The 26,678-nt window shown below is 54.1% G+C and overlaps 8 protein-coding genes across 8 annotated transcripts; 5 read left to right on the top strand and 3 right to left on the bottom strand.

Annotated features, from left to right (window-relative positions):
- Nucleotides 1-38: 38 nt before the first annotated feature.
- Nucleotides 39-746, top strand: CCOS01_03187 (Skp1 family protein; the record flags this gene model as incomplete). The annotated part of the gene is made up of 3 exons (XM_060451373.1): nt 39-214; nt 497-636; nt 724-746. 3 exons carry the CDS (start codon nt 39-41, stop codon nt 744-746), a joined length of 339 nt encoding a protein of 112 aa, XP_060317638.1.
- A 565-nt stretch (nt 747-1,311) lies between these two features.
- CCOS01_03186 (lariat debranching enzyme domain-containing protein) lies at nt 1,312-3,125 on the bottom strand (the record flags this gene model as incomplete). Its single annotated transcript, XM_060451372.1, has 2 exons — nt 1,312-3,009; nt 3,072-3,125. 2 exons carry the CDS (start codon nt 3,123-3,125, stop codon nt 1,312-1,314), a joined length of 1,752 nt encoding a protein of 583 aa, XP_060317637.1.
- Nucleotides 3,126-4,142: 1,017 nt separating this feature from the next.
- Nucleotides 4,143-4,713, top strand: CCOS01_03185 (LSM domain-containing protein; the record flags this gene model as incomplete). Its single annotated transcript, XM_060451371.1, has 4 exons — nt 4,143-4,148; nt 4,227-4,264; nt 4,378-4,533; nt 4,644-4,713. The coding sequence occupies 4 exons, from the start codon at nt 4,143-4,145 to the stop codon at nt 4,711-4,713; spliced, it is 270 nt and encodes an 89-aa protein (XP_060317636.1).
- A 366-nt stretch (nt 4,714-5,079) lies between these two features.
- Nucleotides 5,080-7,576, bottom strand: CCOS01_03184 (PRMT5 arginine-N-methyltransferase; the record flags this gene model as incomplete). The annotated part of the gene is made up of 4 exons (XM_060451370.1): nt 5,080-5,259; nt 5,318-6,753; nt 6,813-7,395; nt 7,463-7,576. The coding sequence occupies 4 exons, from the start codon at nt 7,574-7,576 to the stop codon at nt 5,080-5,082; spliced, it is 2,313 nt and encodes a 770-aa protein (XP_060317635.1).
- Nucleotides 7,577-8,205: 629 nt separating this feature from the next.
- On the top strand, nt 8,206-11,049 carry CCOS01_03183 (helicase associated domain-containing protein; the record flags this gene model as incomplete). The annotated part of the gene is made up of 4 exons (XM_060451369.1): nt 8,206-8,219; nt 8,337-8,804; nt 8,867-10,736; nt 10,933-11,049. The coding sequence occupies 4 exons, from the start codon at nt 8,206-8,208 to the stop codon at nt 11,047-11,049; spliced, it is 2,469 nt and encodes an 822-aa protein (XP_060317634.1).
- Nucleotides 11,050-11,664: 615 nt separating this feature from the next.
- Nucleotides 11,665-12,060, top strand: CCOS01_03182 (uncharacterized protein; the record flags this gene model as incomplete). The annotated part of the gene is made up of 1 exon (XM_060451368.1): nt 11,665-12,060. One exon carries the CDS (start codon nt 11,665-11,667, stop codon nt 12,058-12,060), a length of 396 nt encoding a protein of 131 aa, XP_060317633.1.
- A 7,749-nt stretch (nt 12,061-19,809) lies between these two features.
- CCOS01_03181 (uncharacterized protein) lies at nt 19,810-22,900 on the bottom strand (the record flags this gene model as incomplete). Its single annotated transcript, XM_060451367.1, has 2 exons — nt 19,810-19,975; nt 22,797-22,900. 2 exons carry the CDS (start codon nt 22,898-22,900, stop codon nt 19,810-19,812), a joined length of 270 nt encoding a protein of 89 aa, XP_060317632.1.
- A 527-nt stretch (nt 22,901-23,427) lies between these two features.
- CCOS01_03180 (uncharacterized protein) lies at nt 23,428-23,587 on the top strand (the record flags this gene model as incomplete). Its single annotated transcript, XM_060451366.1, has 2 exons — nt 23,428-23,523; nt 23,576-23,587. The coding sequence occupies 2 exons, from the start codon at nt 23,428-23,430 to the stop codon at nt 23,585-23,587; spliced, it is 108 nt and encodes a 35-aa protein (XP_060317631.1).
- Between the last annotated feature and the right edge of the window lie 3,091 nt (nt 23,588-26,678).

Here is a 26,678-nt window from a genome sequence, read left to right as displayed (position 1 = left end):
AAGACGGAACACGCAGCATATCTCACACGTCCGCAATCATGGATCCCAACGGCACAACCGACAGCAAGTACGTGACTCTGGTCTCGAGTGATGGCTACGAGTTCGTCGTCTTGCGGGACGCCGCCATGATCAGCCCTGCCATCAAAGGCATGTTGGACACGCGCAACAACTTCCGTGAGGCTGCTCTGGGTCGCTGCGTGTTTGAAGAGATCAGGTAAGCCAGCACAACCCAGCGCTCTCACTGCCACCTTTCGTTCTCTACGGCTGTTGCCATGATGAACTCCGATTTTATCGATGAGTTTCACTGACAGACCACCGCTCTAACGGCTGGTCTGCTTGATTGCCCAACTACACTTGATCTGAAACAAGCAACATTCTTTCTTTTTCCTCACACTACTTGTTTCCCAGCCACTTCACAAGGCTAATCCTCATTCCTTTTCGTTTCTCTTTTGTCCAAAAAGTTCTGGAAACGTCTGACCGTCTTCTCTCTCGGCAGTGGCGTTGTGCTTGAGAAAGTCTGCGAGTATTTCCAATACTGGTACCGCTACCGCGAGCGGGAGGACGTTCCTGACATGGACATTCCTGTCGAGCTGTGCCTGGAACTGCTGGTCGCAGCCGACTTCCTGGGTCTGGACAGTAAGACATCCCCAACCTCCTCTGATCCCAGAGCGACGGCATCTGTCTCACGGGAACCACCCAGCCGTTCTGACGCGTTTCTCACAGAGCAAAATACCGGCACTGTCTGAATGACGCTTAATGACCATTTGCATTTTGGCTTCATTGTTCATGACGGAGTTTGGGGCGTTGAGCGTTCAGGGTGGTACTACCAGACACGATACCATTGCTATGACACTATGACGAAATCCCATGCCAAGAAAGGCATGTGTTCTGTTCTTTGCCATGATCTCTCGATGGTGACCCACGCTGTCACCCCACATGTGAAAAAACCAACCCCCATCTTAGCATATGCGTTCCTCCCCTCACTCTTCCGTGGGTTGAACGTCTATTAAAGATGGAAGAAGAACTATATTCCACTCACTCTGCTCGACTCAACTTTCTACCATTGAGATCTACGCTTTTTCTGTTGGGATACAGATCAACCATGGTAAACACACACATTCACACTTATAGCTGAATAAACCAAATTCTTTAGTCTTGAATGAATGCTCCTCATATGGTGTGAAGCCTTCTGTTGGATTGTCCTCAGAGATACCTTGCAACCTTTAGACAGCTCTAGGCAAAAGCTCGCAACTGTGACTTTTTTGACCATAGAATTCGCCATGAAATGTTTGCATCCACTTTCAACAAAACTCAGTTCCAACCTCTGCCTCTGCCACGGCCCCTACCCCGGCCCCTACCACCACGTCCACCGCCGCGCCCACCACCACCACCACCTCTATGAAAGCCCCGACCACCACCGCCACGGTGTCCCCTGAACTCCGCAGCCGGCGGACCCCTCGCCTTCCTCTCCATCCTCTCCTCCTCGCTAGCATCCCACAGGTTCCCAACCTCCAAGAGCGCGCAGTAGGCCGACGTCTGCGGGTTGGTATACTCAAACGGCTGGTGCGGCACAGACTCGGGCTCGCCCTCTACATGCGGCGGCGCCGTGATCTCAAAGTTGAGCGGGACGTCAAGCTTGTCCTTCTGAACGATGTTCTCCTCGACCCAGCGGCGCTCGGCGTCGATGAGCGGCGCGTAGTGTTCCTCGCCCAGGTCTGGGCTCGGCTGGTGGTGGGCCGCTTCGTCGCCGATGACGAGCGTGGGGTGGAAGACGCGCGTGATGGCGAGCCATTCCGGGTCGTACTGCAGGCGGAAGGGCCGCGTCGGGGCCGGTTGGTCGGCGGACAGGATGTTGTGGGGGCGGGCTTCAAGGAGCTGAAGGAAGTGGCGGCGCGGGAGACACTTGTCGAGGGCGAGGAAGTTGACCTGCTTGTTCGTGATTGCTGGCGGGACGGGCTGGCCCGGTGTCTTTTTCGGCTGGGGCTTGGGCTTGGCGAAGGAGGCGGGGAGTTGGGCGCGGATGTCTTCGGGGACGGAGGTTTTGGTGTTGGGAGCTTTTTCTGTTACTTCTTTGCTGGGCTGTGTTTGTGTAGGTGCGGTAGGCTGCTCGTCATCGTCATCGTCGTCGAGATCGATTTCGTTGGGATTTGTTTGTGCTGGTGCCGAAACGGCGGGTGCGTCCGTGATCTCTTCGTCTCCGTCCAGGTCGATCTCGTCTGGATTATCCGGTGCTTGAACCGGCTCGTGTGTCGCAGCCGGGGCCGTAGCTGAGGCCGTAGCTCCCTCTGCTGCCTCCTTCGTAGTCGCCTCCTCATCCTTGTAAATCTTCAACGCCGCAAACTTACAGTGCAAATGCGCGGAGAACCAATACGGTGGCCTGAGCCGATCGCAGACATACTCCGCCGCAACGTTGCCCAGTGTGCCATCCATGGACTCCCTCTCGAAATCCGGCTTCATCCTCCACAGCGCCTTCTCATCACCCCACCTCTCGATCGCCCGTGGCCAGTCGTGGCTGATACCGACGTCAACCTGCTCCCTCAACAGTAGCAACTTTCTCACGTCCACCTCCCTGACGTGATAGAAGCTCTTGATCTCGTCCGGGCCCATGGGCAGCCTCTCGTGGTGGCCCTTGCGATAGTCGAAGCCCTTCCAGATGCCGCTCATGCCCGCGATGCGCAGCGGGCCCAGGCGAAGGACGTTGGCGGCGCCGAGGTAGTAGATGTTGGGCGCGGCCCAGCCGCCGTAGAAGAGCTCCCACATGTGGCTGGCGGCCTCGTGGTTGCCGCCCGCGAAGACGGTCAGGTACGGCGCGGTGCGATGGCCGGCGTAGTACTCCCAGAAATCGCCGAGCTCGCGGTACTTTGCGGGGACGGACATGACCGTCAGGTCGGCGGCATTGCGGGCGGCTTGGAAGTCGCCGCCGATGATGAGGAGATCAACGCCGTCCCAGCCACGGGCCGTGCAGGAGACCTCGACGGCAGCGTAGATGGCGTTGAGGGTGCCGTGGCCCTGTCAGGATTTGTCAGTGGGAGAACATTTGCGTGTAAGATGTGTTCATTGCAAAGGCTTACGCATCCCTCAACGGCGATTCGGACGCCGTTGGTCTCAAATGTTTGTGTGGCCATTTTGTGTGGTCACTGGGGGTGTGGTTGTTGTAAGGCGGAGGTTGACTGAGGTTCGGCTGTACCCGCGAAATTTTCATAGCAGCATCAGGACACGAGATGATGCTGGATTGGACTTCATGAGCTTCAAAGCATTCACCAACCAAGTTTCCCGCAGCGATTTGATTGAGATTTTCTCATCTGACCAGGGTGGTGTTTTTCTTTTCGAGACATATACACTGTAGCATCCTTCTTTTCACAACCTTCATCGCGATTTCAGTTCATCAAGCCAATTTGCTTTATGCATCTCAGGTGAAGGCACAGATCACATTACGCAGGTAAGATCGATGTACTCAACATCGGTGAATTTAGCTGCCCATGGAAAGAAGAAGCTTCCACGCGCCAACAATAATTTCTCACATGATACCATTTAGTGAGAGCATTATGGTCCCAAGACGTCGGTTGCTCAGGTCTCGAATACACCCTGATAAATCTCATCTTGCCGACCCTTATCCGAAACCTCAACTTACCTCGTGATCTATCATCATTTTTGGCTTTGACTTGATGTCCACATACAGATGCAGCAGACGTCAGTCAAGCTATGAGGTAGGATATCGCCACATAAACCCAGAGCATACGCCTAAAGGTAGGCGTTCACACGGTGTTCGTTCGATCATGTGAGGATCAAAGGTTGATCTCAGATGGCCCGATGTGTTAGGTTCGATATGTGCCACGAAGACTCGAATGAGACCATCAGACTCTGGTCAATAAACAGCTTGCGACAGGAGAAACAAAATGAGGCCAGTGCTCCAAAATCCCCCGGATTTTTTGGGTTGATCGCCAGGCGGTCCCTTACAGTGGACCCGATGATTTTCCGACAGCCTCACACCACTGTAGCAACCTCAGGTGCACTGTGCCCGCCTAAAAATTGGCCCCAATTGAGAGAAGGACGAGCCTCACGCATCGTAGCCTCGACTCCCGCGCAAACTTCCCCCCATCTACACATTACATGGGCTGTATCTCACCCTCGAATCGCCCACCATGAGCGTATGCAACCCCCCTTTCCCCTTCAATTTCGACATTCTATAGGATGCAATAAGCTAACAAACCTTTTTTGCCTCGCAGTTCGTGCCCATTAACCCGCGGCCTATGCTGCAAGACCTGTACGTCTGCGAAACGCGCCTCTCCAATGCCAACGCCCTTCACGATCGCCAGGCATCCTCTTTCCTCGATAGACAAAGCTTGTCCAGCGTGCTAACATTTCATACCTGCGCAGTGTCAACCAGGACGTCGTCATCAGACTCAAGTGGGGCGAGACCGAATACAAGGGAAAGTTGGTCAGCATCGACAGCTACATGAACGTCCAGCTCAGCGGCGCCGAGGAGTACATTGACCAGAAGATGACGGGAGCTTTGGGCCAGGTTTTGATTCGGTACGCGACCATCATTCGACAGCACACGAACCACTTCCCCTCTCTTCCCATGTCACATACGATAACCCCCTCGAGACGAAGTTGTGTTGACTGACTGAACGCACTGACAGGTGTAACAACGTTCTCTGGATCCGCGGCGCGAAACAAGGCGAGAACGGCGACGTCAAGATGGACGGTTGAGCGGGAAGAGCATCCCTCCCACAACGAGCGGAAAGACCACGAGCGGAACAAACATCGACATAACCTGGGAAAACGCCCTCACTTACTTTGGTCTTGACTTAGAGAAAGGGCGGGCGGAAAGGGATATTGATTTTCACGATGAGCTTGGAGCAATCAAAACGAATCCACAAAAAGGCCGGCGATGGAACGGAGTTTGCAGTGTCCCTCAAAGTCAGGTTGAATACCGCCAGGTCGCGCTGCGCAAGAAAGAACCATCTCTCTACCCCTCTCGCAGCAACTATAGAAGAAGAAGAAAAGGGGCGTACACCATTGTCGGCGCCTCCAGTGCCCCCTTTTGGTACCACCACTTTTTTTTTCCGCAAATACTTACATAAGACAAGCAACCTTGCGACTACTGCAGAGATCCGACGACGCTACCTTGATGCGCTGTGTCTCGCTCACCCACGTGTACGCCTCGATGAGCCACTCGTACCACACCCGCGAATCATCCGTCTGGCGCCACATCGTGACCTCCAATTCAGTGTCGGCAGGATAGTAGATCGGTTGCTGTGAATGTCAGTGAAATTTGTCCAAATTACATGAGGAAATTGTGTCTTTTGCTTACCTTGATGGGGAAGAAGATGGGGAACCACGAGATCATGTCCTTGCTTTTGCGGTCAATCAGCTCGGGATGCGTGCTGATTTCCACCTTTTCTCTGTCGCCGGTCTGGGGCGCGTAGAGGACAGACTCAAAGTACCCGGCCAAACCGTGGATGACACCCCTCGTGGGACATACGAACGTGAGATGGCAGAAGCGCGAGTTGTGGTCGTTGGCGCCAACAGCACCCGCCATGCTACCGCCTCCGCCGCCCATGACGCCGCCGGCGCGTCTCGTCTCGATCTGCTTGAGCGTGGCCTCGGAGACCGGGTGGGAGAACTCCCACGCCTGCTGGAAGCGCGGGTGACCGGGCACGCGCATGGCGGCGAAGTCAAGGGCGAAGAGGCGCACCACCCAGGGGGTGTCGAAGGCGTTGGGCTCCGTGGGGACCCTGGTGAGGAGGTCGGCGTGGATGCGCGGCGTCGCAATGGGGCTCATGTGCGCCGTGTAGGACTCGGGGATCGAGATGCCGCCGGGCGCCAGGACGTGCTGGACGCCGTCGAGGCACTCCGGCGAGAGCTCGTTGTCTGCGAAGGAGCCGAGCAGCTCGGATACCAGAATGTCCACCTTGCCGTAGACCGGGTTGTTTTCGGGGGTGCCCGAGACGAGGGGACCCTTCCAGGCGCGCATGTCTGTCTTGACGACGGTAACCTTGCCGCCCCAGATCATCTCGTTCTGTCTGAGGAGGTAGACGTATGCATTGGGGTTCTTCTCCACGGCCCAGACTTGGACAGGGACGCCGGTCGCCTCGCTGGCCTTGAGGGCTCTCGTCACGAGGGGACCGCGGCCGGAGCCGACGACGGCAATGACGACGGCGCCGTCCTTGGAAGAGGTAGCTCTACCCAGCTGGTGCCACTCTGCCAGAGCCTCCGTGCAAGCAGCCTCGTACTGGTTGTACTTGACCGGGTCACCCTCGAACACCTCATACGTGGCCGACTCCAGGTTGTCGGACAGAGGTTGCAGGGGCGACTGGAGCCAGTCCTGGAAGCTGGTGAGCGTGGTCTGCTCCAGGTAGGACAGCGGGCGCTGCTGCATCTCGAGCCACTTGAGGTACACCACGTAGGTGCGGAACGACTTGAGAGAGTCCGTGGCGAGAGTGGGAGTTTCGCCCAGGGGAGGGAAGTCTGCGGAGGTAGGGACCTGGTTTCCGAGACTGACGGCCTGGAGCTGTGCCTCTGCCGTCAGCGAGGCGGTATCCGGACCGACGTCGCTAAGTAGCAGCCAGGGCGCGTTTTTGAGGCGCATGTAGTTGAAGATCATGTCCTGATGGGCCTTGGGCAGGGCGGGGTGTCCGGTCTTGTTCTTGGAGAATGCGTTCCCGTTGAGGGAGAGGAAGTGCAGGGGCTCGGCGAACCACTTCTCCTGGAGAGACTTTTCAGGCAGAGCTCTGGGAACGCGAATGGCTGTTGATGCTAGTTAGTGTCCAATTTTAGGATAACAGAATGAGAAAAAGATGTCTTACCAACATACAGGCGCATGCTGTATTCGCAGACTGAGCGGACAGTGTGCCAAGAGTCCCATGCGCTGTAGATGTCGATCTCCTTGCTGTTCTCGGGGTGAGGCACCTCTGACAAAGTCGACAGGAGCTCTACGCTCTCCTCCAGGCCCGGCTCCCGGTACATGGGGAAGTGGATAATGAAGTTGAGGCGCGACGCAATGGTCATTGCCTCTTGCACAGCTCTGGCATATTGAGACAGACCCTGGTTTCCGCCATTCTTGGAGGCGTCTCTCCTGGGGCCGGGAATGATGATGCTTCGGACACCACAAAAGTTGGCGTAGGCAATCTCGAGATTTAGGACCTGTCGAGAAATGCTGGCAACAGCAGGATCGACCGAGGCCAAGTCGATCCAGGGACTGGCGTAGGCGATGTAAGTGGTGACGGCATGGCTGGGGAAGAGGGAGGTGTCCTTGGGGGTCAAAGGAGGCACCACGGCGTCCGCTAGTGAAGCGAGTCCCTTCTTCGCTTTGGCGAGATGCTGGGAAACAAGGTCCTTTACCCGTGTATGGAAGTGCTTGTTGGTGATGGGTGCCGTCACAAAGTTGACCTGGAGTCAAAGCTTAGTGAATGACAATTGAAAATGAAAGAAATTTGGGTCTCAGAAATGGACTTACACCAGCGTTCAGAATCTGGCCATACTGAAGATCATCAAGAGGCTGATCCCTCTGAGAATCATGCTGACCAAGGCTGAAAACAGGCCGGATTTGGTTGAAGTTGCTGCCGTCCATGGTAGATATTGAGACTATTCAGGCTGTAGTGCCTTGTGTTGCCTAAGGAGGACTTGTGAATGGTGTAATTGCTCAGCGCACAAATACCCCACGCGGCGGTTGTGCAAAAAGCGGTTACCAGCTGGTCAAGACCCTGGCGCTTTGGTAAAGAGAGGATATGACAAGGGAGTACAAGACGATTTGTGGTCAGCAAATCATGCTTGGTAGTTTGTTTGTGCTCAGGAAAACGATGGGCTGAGAGATCGCAGAAGTTGCACTCAGAGCAGTTGCAACCTGATGTTGTGTGATTTGAGAAGTCAGGCTGTTGGTTACCCCCCCAAGAGGTTAAAAAAGCACCAGATTTTGCGAGATGCGACCCGGTGCCATTGGTTGCACTCTGGACCCTGAAGAGAGTGAGAGAGGAGACAGTGCCCGCTGTCAGGAAAGTACACTTTACATTCTTGCATCTTGGTCTATCCAATGAGTTTATGATATACCTTCTCTGAGAGGGCAACTTCTATTAAATCACTCAGAGTGAGATATATTACATACCAAATATGTTCGAGATGACTTTGAATGAGTTCCAGCAAAATTAAGGTATTCTTTGTCAGGTTTATAGCCATGTAAAGTCTCACGCTCTCAGTCACTCAATGTCTCATGATCAGTGTGTGAGATCCTTCGTACGGTACGTCCAATGCACGAGTTTAGCTTATCTTATCATCCCACCTTCTTATTGGCCCGTGCTCATATCCACCCAAATTTTTCCCGCGACAACAAAAAGTTTCTGGGAGCCTCGCTTGGAATCGCCTCCCGAGTTTGACCTCGTCGACGTCGAATCCACGGGCCGCAACTTCAACCAAACATCTCTCTCAACCCCTTTCCCGTCCACCACCCTTTCGTACCGAAACGGGGAATTTGCGACCACAATGGCCGACTTCGAGGATAAGGGATCGAAGCGCCTGAGCGCCGACAGAGAAGGAAGCAGGAAGAAGGTCAAGAAGGAGGAAGAGGACGAGCCCAAGTACAACCCCTACTTGGCGCATATGAAGGAGGAGAACGGCGTCAAGTCCGAGGAGGGCACCATTGATGCCAGCTCACCATTTTACGGTTTCAAACCACGCGCCACAACATCGAAGCAGCACGAGAAGATCGAAGACCTCGACGACAACGCCTTCACCGGTCGCCCTCACTCGCAAAAGTACTTCCAGATCCTGGAAGCGCGTCGCGATCTTCCCGTCACGAAGCAGAGGTACGTCTATCTCGGAGTCTTATCTAGAAAACTTTCCATCTTACTGACCATCCCTCCAACAGAGAAGAGTTCCTCGAGAAGTACCACTCTACCCAAATCCTCGTCTTCGTCGGTGAGACCGGTTCCGGAAAGACGACCCAGATCCCCCAATATGTCGTGTTTGACGAGCTCCCTCAGCTCAACCGCAAGATGGTTGCCTGCACTCAGCCTCGTCGTGTTGCCGCCATGTCCGTTGCACAGCGTGTTGCCGACGAGATGGACGTTAATCTTGGCGAAGAGGTCGGATACAGCATTCGTTTCGAGGACAGAACCAGCCCCAACACGATTCTCAAGTACATGACCGATGGTATGCTTCTCCGAGAAGCTATCCACGACCACGAGATGTCGCGTTACAGCTGTATCATTCTCGACGAGGCCCACGAGCGTACTCTCGCCACCGATATCCTGATGGCCCTGCTCAAGCAGATCGCCGCCCGCCGCCCCGACCTCAAGATCGTGGTCATGTCCGCCACCCTCGATGCCCAAAAGTTCCAGCGCTACTTCAACGATGCGCCGCTTCTCGCCGTTCCCGGTCGTACCCACCCCGTCGAGATCTTCTACACCCCCGAGCCCGAGAGGGACTATGTCGAGGCTGCCATTCGAACAGTATTGCAGATCCATGCCTCCGAAGGAGAAGGCGATATTCTACTGTTCTTGACCGGTGAGGAGGAGATTGAGGATGCCTGCCGGAAGATCAACCTCGAGGCCGACGAGATGACACGAGAAATAGACGCGGGCCCGTTGGTGGTTTACCCGCTCTACGGTACTCTGCCACCGCACCAGCAGCAAAAGATCTTCGACAAGGCTCCGGCTCCGTACAAGAAGGGCGGCCGGCCAGGACGCAAGGTCATCGTGGCAACCAACATTGCCGAGACGTCTTTGACCATTGACGGTATCGTCTATGTCGTCGATCCCGGCTTCAGCAAGCAAAAGATCTACAACCCGCGCATCCGTGTCGAGTCTCTCTTGGTCTCTCCCATCTCCAAGGCCTCCGCCCAGCAGCGTGCCGGTCGTGCTGGTCGTACAAAGCCCGGAAAGTGCTTCCGTCTCTACACCGAGCAGGCCTTTAAGAAGGAGCTCATCGAGCAGACACATCCCGAGATTCTGCGTTCCAACTTGGCCAACACGGTTCTGGAACTGAAGAAGCTTGGTGTCCAGGATCTCGTTCACTTCGATCTCATGGACCCTCCTGCGCCGGAGACTATGATGCGTGCCCTTGAGGAGCTGAACTACCTCGCCTGCCTTGACGATGATGGCGAGCTGACCACCCTCGGAAGTCTCGCCTCCGAGTTCCCCTTGGACCCAGCTTTGGCAGTCATGCTTATCTCCTCACCCGAATTCTACTGTTCCAACGAGATTCTGTCCATCGTCTCTCTACTCTCTATCCCTCAGATCTGGGTCCGCCCCGCCGCTCAGCGTAAGCGTGCCGACGAGATGAAGGCGCAATTCTCGCACCCTGAAGGCGATCATCTCACGCTCCTCAACGCGTACCACGCCTTCAAGGGCACGGCAAACCAGCCCGACGTGGACCCCAAGAGGTGGTGTCACGAGCACTTCCTCTCCTTCCGTCACCTCAGCAGTGCCGACAACGTTCGTGCGCAGCTGAAGCGCATCATGGAGAAGTCTGACCTCGAGCTCGTGTCGACCCCCTTTGAGGACAAGAACTACTACACCAACATCCGGCGTGCGCTCCTTTCGGGCTTCTTCATGCAGGTTGCCATGAGGGAGAGCTCGGGCAAGGTTTACCGTACCATCAAGGACGATCAGGCAGTCATGATGCATCCCTCCACGGTCCTCAAGACCGACTACGAATGGGTCCTTTACAACGAATTCGTCCTCACCTCCAAGCAGTACATTCGTACATGCACCGGAATCAGGCCAGAGTGGCTACTTGTAAGCAAAGCCCCTGCCCCTTTTACCATTCGAACAATACCACTTGCCTTTTCCCTCCTCTTGCCGCTTACTCCCATGTGGATTCCTACGATCGATCTCTTGCTTCTTTCAACCCCCCCTGTCCTGCATTCTTCGGCACTTGCCTCGTCCTATCCATTGCATCGGAGAACCCCATAACTAATATGGATGTTACCAGGAAATCGCACCCGTCTACTACGACATTGACACGTTCGACGACGGAATCGTCAAGACCGCCCTGGTCCGGGCTTCGGAGAAGAAGCGCAGAAAGGAGGCCATGAAGAATGGTCGGTGAGCAGCCAGCGTGCGCGAGCGCGCGGTCATGCACTCCGCTCGATTCGAGCGCAGAAACGGCAAACCCAAGTCCCAAAGAGCTCAATTCTCACAATCTTACACCCACCACCACCCACTTACCTACCCCTACCTTTTTCGCCAAGGTTGCGATTACGCTAAGGCCCTGGGGACCTAATGAAGAGAAAAACTCAGAGTGATCCGATTTTGGGATTTTGGAGGCCCGAAAGGCCCCCCCTTCCCCCAGTTCGATCGTGATTTTTTGGCGAGGGTCGCCTCCATCGCGGCGGGGGCACCGGCCTACCTGACCAGGGGGGGTGCGTGTGTTGTTCGAAAGCCTCCCTTTTGGGGCTCAGTTTTTCGGTTGTCATGGGGAGAAATTCTCCCCCGTCTTGCGACTACGAACTTCAGCAATTTTTTTCTTGCTGTTGTTACACAGCCTGGGACCAGGGCACACAGCGGGCAAATCACTTTGGAGAAGATGTCATGGTCAGTCGCTCTTCTCCAACCCGATGATCCGACATGAAGAGACGTGTGTGGGCGGGCTTGGCAGGGGCTCATTGGGACCGGATTTTTTTTTTGATTTTTTACTTCTTCATGGTGGTATGGCGTCCCAGGTATGACAAAAGAGAAGCATCATCAACGGCACATAGTGATCGTGTGTGCCCAAATAGAAGACCACATTTTCTTGTTCCCTCCACTCAGCAGCAGTAGCCTCTTGTTCGTTGTGTCTGTCTCTCTGTCGTCTGTCCCCGCCTCATGTCACCCCCCTCTCGGTCCCCCCCCCCTCCCTGCCCCCTCTGATCTTTGCAACCCATCCATCTTTACGAGCCAAAATTATCCGTGGGTGGTTGTATGTAGTCCCGGCAGATGGGTGCAGATGCAGAACATGACGGATGTAGCCGGTTATCGAAAAGGAGGGGAGAGCCCACTTTCGCGAAATGCTGCAGCATTGGGTGTGCCGTGGGAGATGTGCCGTGTCATCAAGTGTGGATTCCATGTGTGTGTGCTCTGAATCCAGCATTGCCAGCATCATTTCTCAACAGCATTTTGGGTATAATTGCATGAACCAGGGTGTGGTGGTTGAAAGAGAGTCAGAGCAGGTCCAGACTCCAGACTCCAAACGGCAGGGAAATTGCGAGGCTTCATGGAAAAAGAGACATCCCGATCGCCCGACAATTGGAAGGTCCAAGTTTTTAGGTACATCCTACATCATCATACACACTGATTATTTGCCCTCTTTTCATTAACTTTTGCTCATCACGAAAGTTTGCGACGAGATCTCAACTGGACCGCATCGGACCGCAAGGATCATCAAGACGGGATTTTTTTTTTCCAGGCTCACATTCGGATTTGATTTGTCATTTGGCACAAAACGCCCGGACTCTTGTCCGATCAGACGCGCTGCTGCAGCACCCGACCACTGCCAGACCGTATCTTTGGGACAGGGTCAATGAGCCAGGCGCGTGTCCGTGTGTGCCGTGCCGTGTAAGACGATCGCAAGACGGCGCCAAACCTTGTCGGCGCAAGCTCCCGCAAACTGAACACAACGGCGCGGTGCTTCCGGATCTGGGTCCTGTCCCTCCTGTCCTTGGCTTGCCGTGGTCGTGCGTGGCGCTGCTTGGGACCTTGGGTCCCAGGGAAATCCAAAAGACAAAAACCCTTCAGTGCACTATTCGTGTAGTTTTACTCTTAGAAGTTAGAGGGCTTGGGTGGGAGAGGAAAAACCCCTGAACACGGGGACGCCACATCGTCGATCGGACGCTATGCCCCCAACACGAGAACTACTAAGGCGTCAAGACGTATACCAGGACGTCTGTGGTTGTGAGAGGGTATCCTTATGATTCCATGATTCCATAGTCCTACGATCTGCGATCATGAGTTGAGACGGTAGATGGGGAGAACAGACAACGACATGACACAACATAAACCACGCTAAGCAAAGAAAATTTACCGTAGCAGCTATAGCGCTTATTTTTGTGAAAACAAGGGAAAGAAGAAGTATTACACGAGCGGTGTGTTTTGCAGTAGCAGATGTATCTAATGTTTTGCCCTAGGTAGTGTATTCGGTTGGGTAAACATAATCCTTTCTGCCGAAACCTCACAGTGAGCAAGACAACCTCCCCCAAGAGAGCGTCGCATCCGGTACGCGGGCGATGCGAGGCGATCCCCGACCCGGATCCCGTCACACGTGTCACGCGCGTGGTCTCGACGGTTCCACCGATCGCTAGTCGCGGGAGAGGTTACACAGGCACAAATTAGAAACGTATCGGGAATAAATTCAGCCAGCAACCACCACCACACCACCGTGACCGCGCACAGTCACACTCGCAGACACTACACAGAACTACACATGCAAAAAAGAAAAGACAGAAAAAAGTCAGTCTGTGACTCTCTGCAGTCCATGGTTCTTGGTCGGTTCAAGTCTTCACCTTTTGAAGGAACATTATCCCGATTCCCGAGCACACACACACACACACACACCGTAAACCACCAATTAACCCGCTAGCCAGCCGAGCAAAAGCCTCTTTTATGCAGTAGCCAAACCACCACCCTTCTCTCTGGTACACTAAAGTTGCTTAACTCTTCTCCAACGCCCGCCTTGGAGACTCAACAACCTTTCGGAGTTTCGGAGAGAACGCCCTTCTGCAGGATTCTAGCGCGGTGAGAGGAAAAAGGGAAAGAGTGCGTGTGTGCATGTCTGCGCCTCTCCGTCGCACTCATCATCCCCCCCCCCCCCCCGTCTTTGGGGGAAAGAAAAAACACTACGCACGCCGAGCAAGGGTTCCTTTAGTCAAACTGGGGGTTCACCAGAAAGTGAGGCAAAGCTAAGGTAAGCAAAACCGAACATCGGTCACATCGGCGGTAAGGACCTAAGGAAAACACTCAACGAAGGTTTACGTTTACGGTGCGTGTGAGCACGGGCGGAAAAGAGGGCGGCGAAAAGAGCAAAGCCAAGGAAAACAGCACTTGACCCATCTCGTCGATAGCGTAATAGTATCAATCTACTACATGCTGATGTAAGACTACATTACATACTGCGTAGGTAGTCTCTCTGGTTGTCAAAACCCAGGGCTTCTCAGCTGCCCAGGTATCCAGGTATTCAGCAAGCTATTTCATCTTAGTCTGATAGACTAGACTACACGAGGCTTCGGCACTCTTGTTTTTCTCTGCCCTGGCAGTTTATTCAATCAGGGCAAAATCAGGTCAAATTATCTCTCAGTCCCCGTCCCGTCCATCTCATCCCGCAAGAAGAGCGATATTAGGAATAGTTGGCGGCGCCGCCATGACCAGGGGAAGGGGGTGAAGAAGTGTGTGGTGTGATATGACGATTCTCGTCAAAAGTGAGAAACGACAAACACTGACTTGTATGCTTGCTTTAGCCCTCCGGCGGGGGATAAGACAAAGACACATGGCCGCGTTTTGGTGGCTGATGTAAGGACAGGCGGCCGTTTACATCGCGCCCACGAGTGTTTAGTTGCCTCTAAAACCCCCCAAGAGGGACGGTATATCAGAAGTTTGAGTGAAATAACAGAGGAAGGGGGGAATAGAATCATGCACAGCAGCAGCACAGGCGCTTCTCGTATACGCCGGCGACCCCTTCCAGACAAGATGCTTTTCGTCTAGCATGACATGACTAGAGCCGGAGGGAGACCTCGAAAGCAACTGAGACATTTCGAGCGAGGGAAGGATTCCATACTATTGATCTACAGTATGTATGTATGCGTGGGCTATAGCAGGTCCGCAGCCCGCATGGCATATGATCTGAGCGAACAGAGTGTGAGTGTGACTCGTGGAGTCGTGAGAGTGAAGAGGGAAAAAAAAAAAGCCCGTAAGCCACATATCATGTATCATGATGCAAACTTGCATCTACACTCTCATCCAGTCTGGCTTCGCCATACACATCATCAAGTACCTTACCAAACGAAAAAAAAAATACATTCCAGAAGAGACGGAGAGCCTAGCAGGGCCCCTTCTTCCGGGATCCCGCGGTGGCACCCATTCGCGCAGTAGTGGCCACACTTGCTGCGCGAAATAGAAGAGTCTAGACCACACCATCGGAGCTGCCACCGCCAGGGTGGTAGACCAGCTTAGCAGCAGCAGCGGTAGCGGCAGCGGCAGACAGAGAGAGATTGAGAAAGAGAGACGTTGTCTCGCTACACAGGAACGGTGTAGGTACAGGGAGATGCCTTCGAGGGACTTTTTTGCCTTTGGACCCTTAAGGGTGCAAGAGTACCCCCTGGCAGGCTGGTATCAAAGAAAGGCATGGCGCGCTGGCAGGGCAGAAGACTAGGTCGGGTCGAGCGTGTTGCAGGGCGAAAGGGAACAGGGGTGGGCAAGAGGATGGATGGATGGATTGGATGGATGGAAGGGAAAAAGGCGTACAAGACACTAGGTAGTCGTGGTAGTGTAAACTTTGAAGGAGAAATGTCTTCTTTTTTCCCTGCAACCACACAACCATCGCAGGAGAAATCGCGCCATGATGACGGATGAGAGCATGGCCACACACCTAAGATCTGGGCGCACATCTCTTCACCGCAGTAGCGGCATCGAATCGGTGTGAGCAAGAACCCCCAGCTGGGCCTCGACAGACGTAGGTACTGTAGTCAAGTAGTGTACATACACACGTTTTCCCATCCATCGGCGGCGCTATAATGGTCCGCATTGATGCATGGGAAGATTCTCTTTTTTCTGGAATCACCCAGAGACCTTTTGGGGGCCGAAGTGGCTGGCTGTATCGGCTGGCTGTATTATCCCCCCACCCCCCGCTTCAGAGAATGTCAGCGCACGATATGGAGAGAGAGAGAGACACACACGGGGAGTTGAGGGACAGGAATCAACCCTGCGACCCTGCATCATTGCCCTCTCTCGAACGGTTGAACCTTATGGTTGGGTCTTTTTAGTCTTTTGGGGAGGGTCTCGGTTACACAAGCATCCATCGAGGGGCCAGCTCATGACGAAAACGGAGGTACCATGCGCTTGGTTAAACCTTTCATCTCTGCTTGGTAAACTAGATAGACTCTGCGCGGTTCTTGGTACAGACCGTACGGCTAACAAAGTCCCTTGACGAACTGCGACCTGACTAAGCAATATTTAGATTTCAGTTGTTTGCCCACATATGCGTCCCGTACCGTGGTATCTAGCCGGGTAGACAGGTAGGTACTTAGGTAACGGGGGGGGGGGGGGCAAGATGGTCCAGTTGCATCGAAAACTCGGTTCAAGAAGCTACTTGGTTAGTGGTTACATCGAGAGGATCCCTTCTTCGTAGTGAAATGGATCTCAACGGACCACCTCCGTCCTTCCAGTCTTTAGTCTGGACGGGCAGATGAGGGAATGAGGGACTGAGGGACTAGGGGTTGAGGTTCGAGGGTACATGTAAGGGGAGGGAGGGGTGTGTACTTGATAAGTTGGAGTTGGTACTCCGTAGGCACGTAGGGAAGCAATCGGAAACGAGCAAGACAGGAAAATTATGGAAATGCTGGTGACGTACCCGAGGCCCAGCGTGCCTGTCACTTGGAATGACCGACGAATCCCCGTTCCCACATCGTCTGGTCTAAACTCGAGTTGGACGACAGCGCATCAAATCTCACCAAAGGGACCGCCGCGGCGGGCTTTTTGACGGCATCCAAGCGATTTGCCAATGCCGCAAGCTGCTGCTTTTCTCTCTTGATTCAGCCATACTCGGCGTTGGGCTGCTGCTGCTCGATACCTGGACACCAATCTTCAAGACGGCCCGCTGGATTGTTCGGCGGATTGAGAACTGCATCGCACGCATCGCGTGGCAGTTACACGAACGAACATGCGGGAAAAGGCAAAAAAAGAAACCATCAAGCCAACCGCCGCAGAGTCTAGGCTCGCTCGTCGAAAAGAAGCTCAAGGTCCTAGAAGGCTAGAACGTTGAGAATCGTATCACCTTCCGTTTCAAGGACTTACGTAAAGCTCTTAAACGGTATGTCGAGGCCGATGTATCTGTACGCACATGGACATACATGATACACCATCGTCACTGAATCAAACAAAAAAAGGTGCCCACATTCAATGTGGAACGATGCCGATGCTGAGGAAGACGCCCATCAGACGGCATCGTCGCGCGTCGTTCCTCCTTACCATGCGTCCTTCATATCGAGCGGTCAAAGAACACGCTCCCTGGTATCAGGACTTGAGGAACCACCCACGGCAGTCTCAAGAATCCGAGGAAGTTTCTGCCCGGTGGGCGGGCGTCTCTCGTCCGGGCTATTCTCGTTGCCCGTTTTGTCAGACCCGACAGCTGCTACGAGTGAGGATCCATTTCCTCACCTCATGCAACGGCAGGCTATGACCTACCTACGTCAACTCAAGTCCACTTTCCCTCTGGGTCCTTGTCTCCTGATGGCAAAAAAAAGCTATTACCGTCGCCGTCGTTGAATCCGCTCGCAGGGACAGAGTGTAACCGTGTGGCACGCCGTACGGCAGCATACCGCTCCGTCTGGGGGCACCGAGTGATTGGGTGCCGACCGGCCAATCCCCTTGCCCTGGCGAATCAGAGCGTCATGTCGTTACCTCTAATGAATGTGGGACAGTATCCGTACAGATACAGCAAGCCAATTCCCAGCCATGTTCGTGCGGCAGGCAGTAACAGAAGCGTGTGGATGCAGCAGCCAACATGTGTCTCCGTACTACAGACGAGCTACCAGTTGTCTCTGCATGCAATGGCGATGGGGGCACCTGGCTAAGCCTCGGTGACCAGAATGTCAAAAGAGAAAACTGTGATGAAATTGGCACAAATCCACAATACTCTCCTGAGGTCCATCGTCCATGGGTGACTCTCGGGTCGGAACAAGGCAGAACATCTGCCCCCGGTTCGCAGTCTGACTCGCAGAACGGTATCACTCTGTGTCTTGGTCTTTTCGTGGGAGAACATGAAATAAAAAAGAAACGAGGCTTTTCGCAACTGTGGATATCACGCCAAGAACCCGCTTGTTGTATCGTTTTCCTCGAGCTCAGACACGTGCTCGATCGCAGGTGACCATCTCAACAACTCGTTTCATCTCGATAGCGCAGGCGAGGTAGGCGACACATCGTTCCAGGCTGGCCTGATGGCGCTCCGGAGACGGCCCGCGTCTGACCGTCTGACGTGGGCGCGGCGGAGTGAGCGAGGGAACCGCGTCTACCGTTCACCCGCCGGCCGGCGTCCCATGACGGACCAAGAACAGCCAGCAGAGGAAGAAGCCAACGCTGTCGAGCCACATTTGAGGCGGGCCATGATACGTTGGAACATACACAGTAACCCACTCAGGCGAGAAACACCAGGGAAGCCGGAAGCGCACCAAAAAGCACGCATCAAATTCTGGGCAGATGCAAGGTCCCCTTTTCCGCGTTCGCTCCCTAGTTGCGTTGCAGATCCTCCTACTTGACTCCTCTCCCCTCTTTTGCCGGGCAAAACCTGCAGAAGACAAGAAAAAAACAGCCAGCGAGCGGGGATCTCGATGGTCCTTCTCGAGTGTTGATGTAAGTGCCAGCCACGACGCCTCGTAAACGCCTGCTATCCACGCCGTAAAGGTACCGAGCAGATTCGAGAGGGTATCCAGGTGTCAGTCAGCTAGGCGAGGAAGGATTGAGAGAGAGAGACTGTGCTCCGAGTCCTGCTGCTGAAGAAGAGAGGCCACCAAACTATCGCTTGGACAGTACTGGAGACATGGGCAATATTTGGTTTTCTCCAAAGCCCCCACCGAATTTCCATAGTGTCAAAACTCTTCGATCTCTTGATTGCCCACGTCAATGATCAACTCAACCTGTCCCTTTCCTGGCAACTGCGACATAGAGACGGCGGAGTCCCCATGTCTCTTGGAATCCACTGTCGTCCGTCCGGATCCGAGATACCAACGCCAACCTAGTCGTCCCAAATCTTGGCCAGGATGCAGCGGCCGCTAAAGTAGGAAGTCTCTGGTCCCGTTTAGCATGGCTGCACGCAGTACATAGCCCCGGGTCCCGGGGTCGTCGACGAATGGGCCCCTCCTTGCCCCTTCAGCCTTTCTGCCCCTTCTCCTAGGTAAGGACGCTGCTCCTCCTCCGCTGCAAGTCAGACAGGCGAGCGGACGACCCAACAGCCCCGGTGATCCTCTGCAATGGGTATCCGTAGGTGTGTGCCAGGCCAAGTCGCTTCGGCACCTCAACATACTTTGCGGGTTGCAGAAACGAAGCCGCTCTAGTTGAAGCTAGGCTCTTGTCTCCTGCTTGTCTCTTGCCTCTTTGCAACTCAAATTCTATTCGGTAAAAACCAGGGTCGGGGTATACTCCGTCGACTTTCTAAGAGGTTGAAGAGACTGAGCGGATCCTCTCTAGTCGGCGGGGATAAGGCAAGGGAAGGGGCGTGAAAAGTCTTTCTTGACACCATTTCCAGTCCTGCGCATCGTGCGTGCTGGATGATTCCTGGGAGCCGTGGGCCGCACCAAGGTAGGTCCTGCTGGTACTATAGCCTATGCATGGGTCTCCGCGCCCGGGTTCCTACGGACTGTAGGGCGACCTACTGGCCATTAGACCTGCCTGGGCCATGCCCTCGACCGTAGACGGACCCGTCGTGACCACGGGTGGTAACTTGAAGCCCCGTGAACCCGGTTGCTCACCTTTCACAGATGTATCATCGAAGGCAACTCTTCAGGTGAGCTTGGCGCCCTGTTTAGCAAGGGAACCTCTCCATCGTTTGCTGTTTGCTTCGTCTTCGCCTACTTGCCGAAGACTATGGAGCTTCTGCTTTCAGGGGTGGGCGAGTTTACCCAGAAGTTAATCAGAGACCATTGCTGGCGAGACCAGAAGAGACGACGGGCATGTTACCGGTTGTGGACATTACGAAGTCGGTGCTCCGGTAGCCCAACCTTCGTCCCAAGGATAACACCAACCCAGTGTTGTTCCGTCCATTCGCCGAGCCGTGGGCACTAATATGCCGCCGCTTGCTGCACATGTAACGTCAGCTGGACATTCTGGAAAGAAGGCAGAAGACGCCAGGTCGGCTCTCTTCTGTTGTCTCGACGGCGGCCCCTCGTCTCTGTCCGACTGCGCCCAAGGCTCCTGTATCCCAAGTACTCAAGTTTCCACACGCACCTAGCACCGAAGTCGGGGACCCGTGAGTTGAAACTTGAACGGGGCCAGAGAGAGGAGTCGAGTCAAAGCAGAGGTTATCCCTGATGGTTGTCCACTGAAACGCCAGGAACGCTCTTTATCACTTTCACAGAGCCACAACGCTAGGCCATGTCATTGTGACATCCCGACTAGCGTTGTCGAAGCCTTCGGCCATGCTTTCGGGTAAAGCCGTCTGCATCCCGTCTTCATGGCCACTGGGTTAAGGAATTCTGAGCTCAGCAGAGCGTCTGCCGACATTCGCGACCCATTCGTACAGGGGCGATCCGCGAATTCTTTTTTGTCGGCAAGTTTGAGGTATTCGAGTCTACCGCGTCAGCCTGAGAATCTGCAGGAAGCCCCGGAGTATGCGGCCAACCCATACAACACGCACGTTGCCCATGCTTGAAAACAAAAGAGCTCGGCATCCAGGCGACGTTCAACGAGAGGGGTTGAGGTGCTGTCGACGAATCACCGCCGAGATATAAATAAAGTCCGAATGGGAATAGTGTCATCGCGCCCGTTTCCCCCATGCTCCAGTTCGCCAGACATTCCAGCAGACAAGTGCTACTTGCTCCTACATCCTCTTCGGGAGGAATGAGCAGGAGCCTGCCTATAGGCATGCTAGCCAAGATGTCGAGACCATATCTGCATGATGCTATGTCTCGTAGATCACAGTTTCTTTTCCCAACTCAGAAAAGACTGCATTCTTATCTTGCGGGGGGCGTCACCCTGCCGTCAAGTTAATGACTTACGCCATGTTGCTCTGGCGCCACCGCTAGGATAGCTTGCTTGATGCAGTTACGCGCACATTGGGACCGCCACATCTTTGAGCCAACGGATCAAGGTGCCATTCAACGACAGAGCGTTCCATTCTGTCCCCGAGCCAGCAAAGACATTGGTGATAGCTCACACTTCCCTCCGTCGTTGATGGGTAGTTCCGGTGGCCAGAGTGGCAGTGACACAGCAATAGCCCGTGTGGGGAAGCTGCCAGCTACCCAGGCTCTATCCCGAGATGTGTCATGGGAATTGCGCGATGACTTCGGCTTTCCTCATGTAGTCGTTCTTATCAGCAATTCCTGGGAGGCTTCCTCGAAAGCTCCTCAGTAGATGACGAGCTGTCGAGGCGCCCCGCGAAATGTTCCGGCCATCCGCCCCGTGAGTCAAAGACAAAAACGCCTCGGCCGATCCGCCATGGCTGGCTGGGCAGACATTCTTCTCTCTGTCAATGCTGGTTCGGCACACCTGGAACGGGCGAATCGTAAATTTCAGGGGCCGTCTATGAGTTTCCACGGCGCTCAAAGCAACTCAGGACGGGTCTGGCTTAGACTCCCCGGAACTTAGTTCCCGTCCAGAGGCTACGTTACCGAGAAGAATCCGGGCGTCTATCATGGAACCGCTTCTGAGGGCAGTTGAAAGCGGAGACCATGCTTCGTGATGCTTTGCGCAGTACTCGGAGGTGAGTCGTCCCACCCGACTTGCTGGAGATACCCAAAGTATCCTTCGAGGCAGTTCACACCCACACGCATACCTTCAACGGGCTCTGTCCCACTGTTTCCCGCCAGACTATCATGGGGATCCGCTGTTCCATGTGTAGCGACGTGGTCGTCTCGTACGAGGATCATCGTGTTGAACCCAGGTACAGATACGCGATGGAGATTGTCGAACCGATTTGCGCAGCTGACTACCTGGTATGTTGATTGGGAGTTGACTCTGATGAATGATCCAGTAAGCTCCCCTAGCCATGGATAGACGTCGCTTGGTCGGCAGCATCTTGGTCCCGTGCCAATTCGAATTACGGAAAACATAATCGAGGTTACCGTCGGTGAAACATGGAGCTGTATAGGCCAACTCTATAGACGAGTTGATTTATTATGGCAACAGAGGCCAGAAAACTTGTATCGGCCATAACTTGTCCTCAAGTCTCCTGATTTCTTACGTCCGCTCTCGATCCCAAGTTTATGGTGCATACGTTTGCGTGCTCCAAACCTTGAATGAGGGGAAGTACGGCGGCGTTGCCTTGTCTGATACAACGTGGCGCGTGGTTTTCTTGCGAAGGATCCTCGACGGCTCGACTCTTTCGGGACGACTCTGCATTAGCTGAATAACCAGGATGGTCAGCGAGACTGAAAAGGCCGGCATGCAGCTGCTGTGGTGCCATGGAGAAGATAGTACATTAGTCTCTGCATATGCCGCCGGTACCCCTCCGCCCGTCACTCCGCATCGTCCTGGTACCGTACCGCAGCATACCATCCAAATCTGCGGTTATTCGGGACGGCGTTCAGTGGCTGAGTTTTGATGGAATATAGTTCAGAAAGGACCCCTAGAATGACCGCGTGAACGTTGTTGAAGGTTGGTTTAGTGCTTGGTAAGACGGATTTTCTTGTACACCTTGGCCCGCGTCTTTGGTGGTGTCAACGGCTTCACATCCGTCCCTCCCCGCCTGTCAGGTCGCGGGCTCCTGCAGATCACGATGCCCATCACTGCACCCCTTTGAGCCTCATGGGCGTCCTGGATGCGTCTCATGTCGCACGAGCTTCCGGGGTCCGTTCTGGACGATACCCTGCAGCAAGCCGAAAATTGAGATCCAGCGGCCAGGATCCTTTCGAGCTCGCCTATATGGAAGTATTATGTCTGACTTTGACTTGAGAGGCATACTTGGCGTATCCACCCAGAAGGTTGAGGGGCCAGCACGTCGCCGAGGAGGGGATAGGACTACCCTCCACCGGGAAACCCGGGTAGCGAAAGTTGTTAACTGACATTGCAACTCTGCTGTCAGTTTTCATTTTCCTCTTTTGCTCTCTCCAAGCCACGTCTATGAAGCAGCCAATCCGCGACATTTGCTTTCAGTGGAAGCATGGGCCACGGTTGAAGTCATGCTTCGCCTCGTGCGGGTGTATAGTATCAAGTGGGTATGGAGTAGTTGCTCCAAGGCGAGGGTCATTGACTTTTCTATGTCCAAAGGAGAATCTGCCGTAATTAGCAGTCTGCGTGCAGTAAGCATGCAGACTGCAACCTTTTCGACGTTCTTGTAAACATGATCCTGCAAGTGTGCAAGGCAGACGTAGGCAACTAGAAGGACTTGTGCGATTTCCAGAAGCCGAAGGCCGACCTCGAAAGTATAAAGAGGGCCCTCTCGCAACTCGTTGCTGAACTTGGCTTGTCCATTCCGAAACACAGACAAACATCCAGCAATACGACTCGAGCTTCATCCAGACTCTCATACCAACAACGCTCAGCTGTTCAGCGAACACCTTCAGACTCGAACCTTTCCGAAGAACCATTCAATATGGACCGATACCCCTGCGTCAACAGATACAAGCATGGCGTTGACTGCCCTGGTTGGGTCAACGTTCATGGTGCACGCTGCGAAGATTGTGTCGTCGTAAGTCAAGCAGGAATCGTAAACGCGGGAACAATTTCTAACAGGTTCTCAGTACAACCGGTAGACGGTGAACTCCGAGTCGGTTGAAAGCTTCACTCCGTCCGGGACACTTCAACGAAGAAGGGATATTTCAGGAATAGAGCCGCAAAAAAGGCCCAAAAGTCTGCCACCGCCGAATGTGGAACCGAATAGACGGTCTCGACCATTGACTAGGCTGTCGCAGAGCCGATGGAACGGACTAAGCGATCGGCACTTGACAGGACGGGGTGACCGCAGGCGTGGCAGGTCTCGGGCAAAGATTTTGGCCCATATGGATTTTTCGCGGTAATTTTGGCATCGATAGGAGTTCCCATGGCTTGAAAGCATAACGAGTGGTCATCAGTAGCCAGCAATAAACGCTCTTTCTCTTGGATGTTTCCTGGATCGACGGGACTAATGCAAATGTGTATGCCTGATCCGGCCTGTGGCTGATTGTTTCCATGTCGAACATGAGTCGGGAAAAAAGCCATGTGGTAGCGTCCGAGGGTATCCTCAATAGTCCAGGCCATTTCCCAGCAGTCCACGACCTGTCAAGTCGGCCTTGTACCGATAAAGCAGTGCCAAAGGACTGGTGTCGGGCAAATTGGCCCTCTGGATGCTAGGTGAGACCGATTGAAACTCCTACTAACGGCCAGGAGCAGCAGGCCAGCAACTCGCCACGCTGTGGCAACGACCAGGAAAGGGCATGCGTGCAGGCACTGGGGGTGTGGCCTTGCATGGGCAGCGATCGTGATCGTGGTCCTGGCCCTACGATTGTGGAGTGAGTAGGTCTTGATTGGACAGACAAGAACTACTCCAATACCGCAAAGACAGCCAATGCCATGGGCCCAGGTTCGCGGGTAAGCGGGGTTCTGGAATCGGATGTCGTCTACCAAGTCGGAAGTAGGCGGCGTCGTTGTCAGCAGGCCGGGGTCAGCGCATCCCGTTGCGACTCGAGCGCAAAACGGCCATCAGCGGTCAACGGGCGCCTGCATTGGCCCGACTCGAGCCTTGCGAATGGGTAACCAAATCGCCAGTGAAACCACAACCAACGTTCGTTGGCGGGCACTACCTAAGACGAGTTGGTGGTGATAGTAGGTAGCAGGCGAAGGATCCCAAGTCATGCCGGCAAGCTAGCAGAGCCAGGGTCTTTCGCATGGGAACCATGGGTTGCACAGCCAGTTGTCGTTTTCGTCTACCAATACGGGCTGAGGCTGGTACCGGATTCGACAAGTTTGTACGACTCGAGCTTAGTTGGACTGGTCCGGCTCGATGATCTCATCAGAACACCTGCAGCGGAAGCTCGAGGGTGTGTGCCTCGTGGCACAGTATTGAAGGATGAAGCAAGTCATTCGATGGCATGACTATGATGTTGGAAGTCGTCCTGCCGATGGGATATGCTCAATCGCCAAGATGTGATTGGAGATGGCCGACCTGTAAACGAGCCTGTCTGCTCATGAAAGAAACTAACTTTGCCTCCGAGGCTACCACTTTTCTTTTCTTTCTTGGATGTTGTCGACAAGGTCAAGGTCATGCTGATGCTCGTTAGCTTGCTGGCTCCTCACGCAGCTGCATGGTATGCGAAAGATGATCCGAGGTTGCTGGTGTGGCTAACAAGTCATGTATTGTGACAGGTCGCCTGCCTGATGCTGTTGCTAACGGAGATATATGGCAAGGCAGGGAAGGGAGGGCATGGAAGACGACTCGAGCCAATACGGGTTTGTGTTGACCGTTTCGACGTCAGGCATTGATGTTGGTGCTGGATTGGAGTTGGAGTTGGGCAGTGGACAAGAAAGAACTGCACTGCATCCGTGGATGACAGAAATGCAATAAGACGACAAGGATATATTGGCACGGAAGGTGCCAAGCTCATTTCTCAGAATGCTTGCCATGCGCGGCCTCAGGTACCATTGTCTTAAACCCGTATCCTTTTAGGAAACTGGCAATAAGCCTTGCTGCCTTCCATTGCTATGCTAACGTCTCCGTCTCGGTCTCGCTTGCCCACGTAGAATTGGAAATTGGAGACATCAAGGGGCAAATGTATTCGTGGACCAGAGACAGGCAAGCACTATGTATTGTGAGTGAGACCTGCCTAGGTATCACCGGCCTTCTAAAGCAGGAAACCCAATTTGAGATCAGAGGAGGCACTCGCAGGACTTTGAGAATGCATATCATGAAACAAAATGAATCGTCTTGAGCATAGGAAGTAGAGCGACTCATGATAGTAAGGGTAGCCATCTAGCCATGCCAAGACATGATGTTCATGAACAGCACAGACTAAAGACAGCCGATCGTGAGCGACTTAGGTAAGGCGACTAGCGATATGTCACTCGATGCGCTAGGTGGCTAGATAGGTATCTGGACTCTGGAGAAGGGGGCCAAGGGTCATTTGGGGTCTTGGGGGCTGTTTTTCACTCAAGGCGGTAACATGGTCACGGTAACACAGACGGGGATATGGGAACACCGACAGGTGCTAATGCAGTGAAGGAGGAGAGGCCTGACCAGCAACAATAGCGTGAATAGCTAGGTAATGGGGTAATGGGCTCATTTCCATGGCTCTGTCAGAAAAGTCAGCCTGTTTCAATAGCGGTCATGGCCTCTGGCAGGTATCAGTGACGCTGTAACGGCATCGCCTTAAGCGCCACAGCCAAGCGCCAATCCGTTTTCATGCTGGTTCATGTCTCAACTGACATCGTCAACAGTGAGGGAGCAAGGATGCTGTAGAAGACCCCAAGTGCGGCTTGGATAGCTCCGCAAGACATGCTGCAAATCGACTCGCGCAAGTTGGTAACTACCCACCATCCGCCGGCAGGCAGAAACCGAACAGGGAAGGGGGTTGCAAGGGCAGGCAGGTAAAGCCGAGGATGAGGGAGGAGTCAGGAGCCTGGTCCGGTGGAGGGTGGTGGACGAGGTGGACTGGACAGTCTGGACTGCAGGACTGAACTATCAGAGAAGCACATAGTGTAGGATTCGGTGGTGTTGTTGCTGGTGGCTTGTTTCAACATTTGGGCGTATGTACATACTGTGGTAGCTGGAGATGGACGGCACACCAAGAAACGACGAGACGGAACGGTGGGACTGTGGAGTTGAGGTGACACAGACCACATGCGGCCGGGTGGGGTCGGCAACCCGGATCC

The sequence above is a fragment of the Colletotrichum costaricense genome, assembly GCF_030867565.1.
Source record: "Colletotrichum costaricense strain IMI 309622 chromosome Unknown Scaffold_3.1, whole genome shotgun sequence".
NCBI lineage: Eukaryota > Fungi > Ascomycota > Sordariomycetes > Glomerellales > Glomerellaceae > Colletotrichum > Colletotrichum costaricense.
This window is presented reverse-complemented; position numbering and strand designations above follow the sequence as displayed.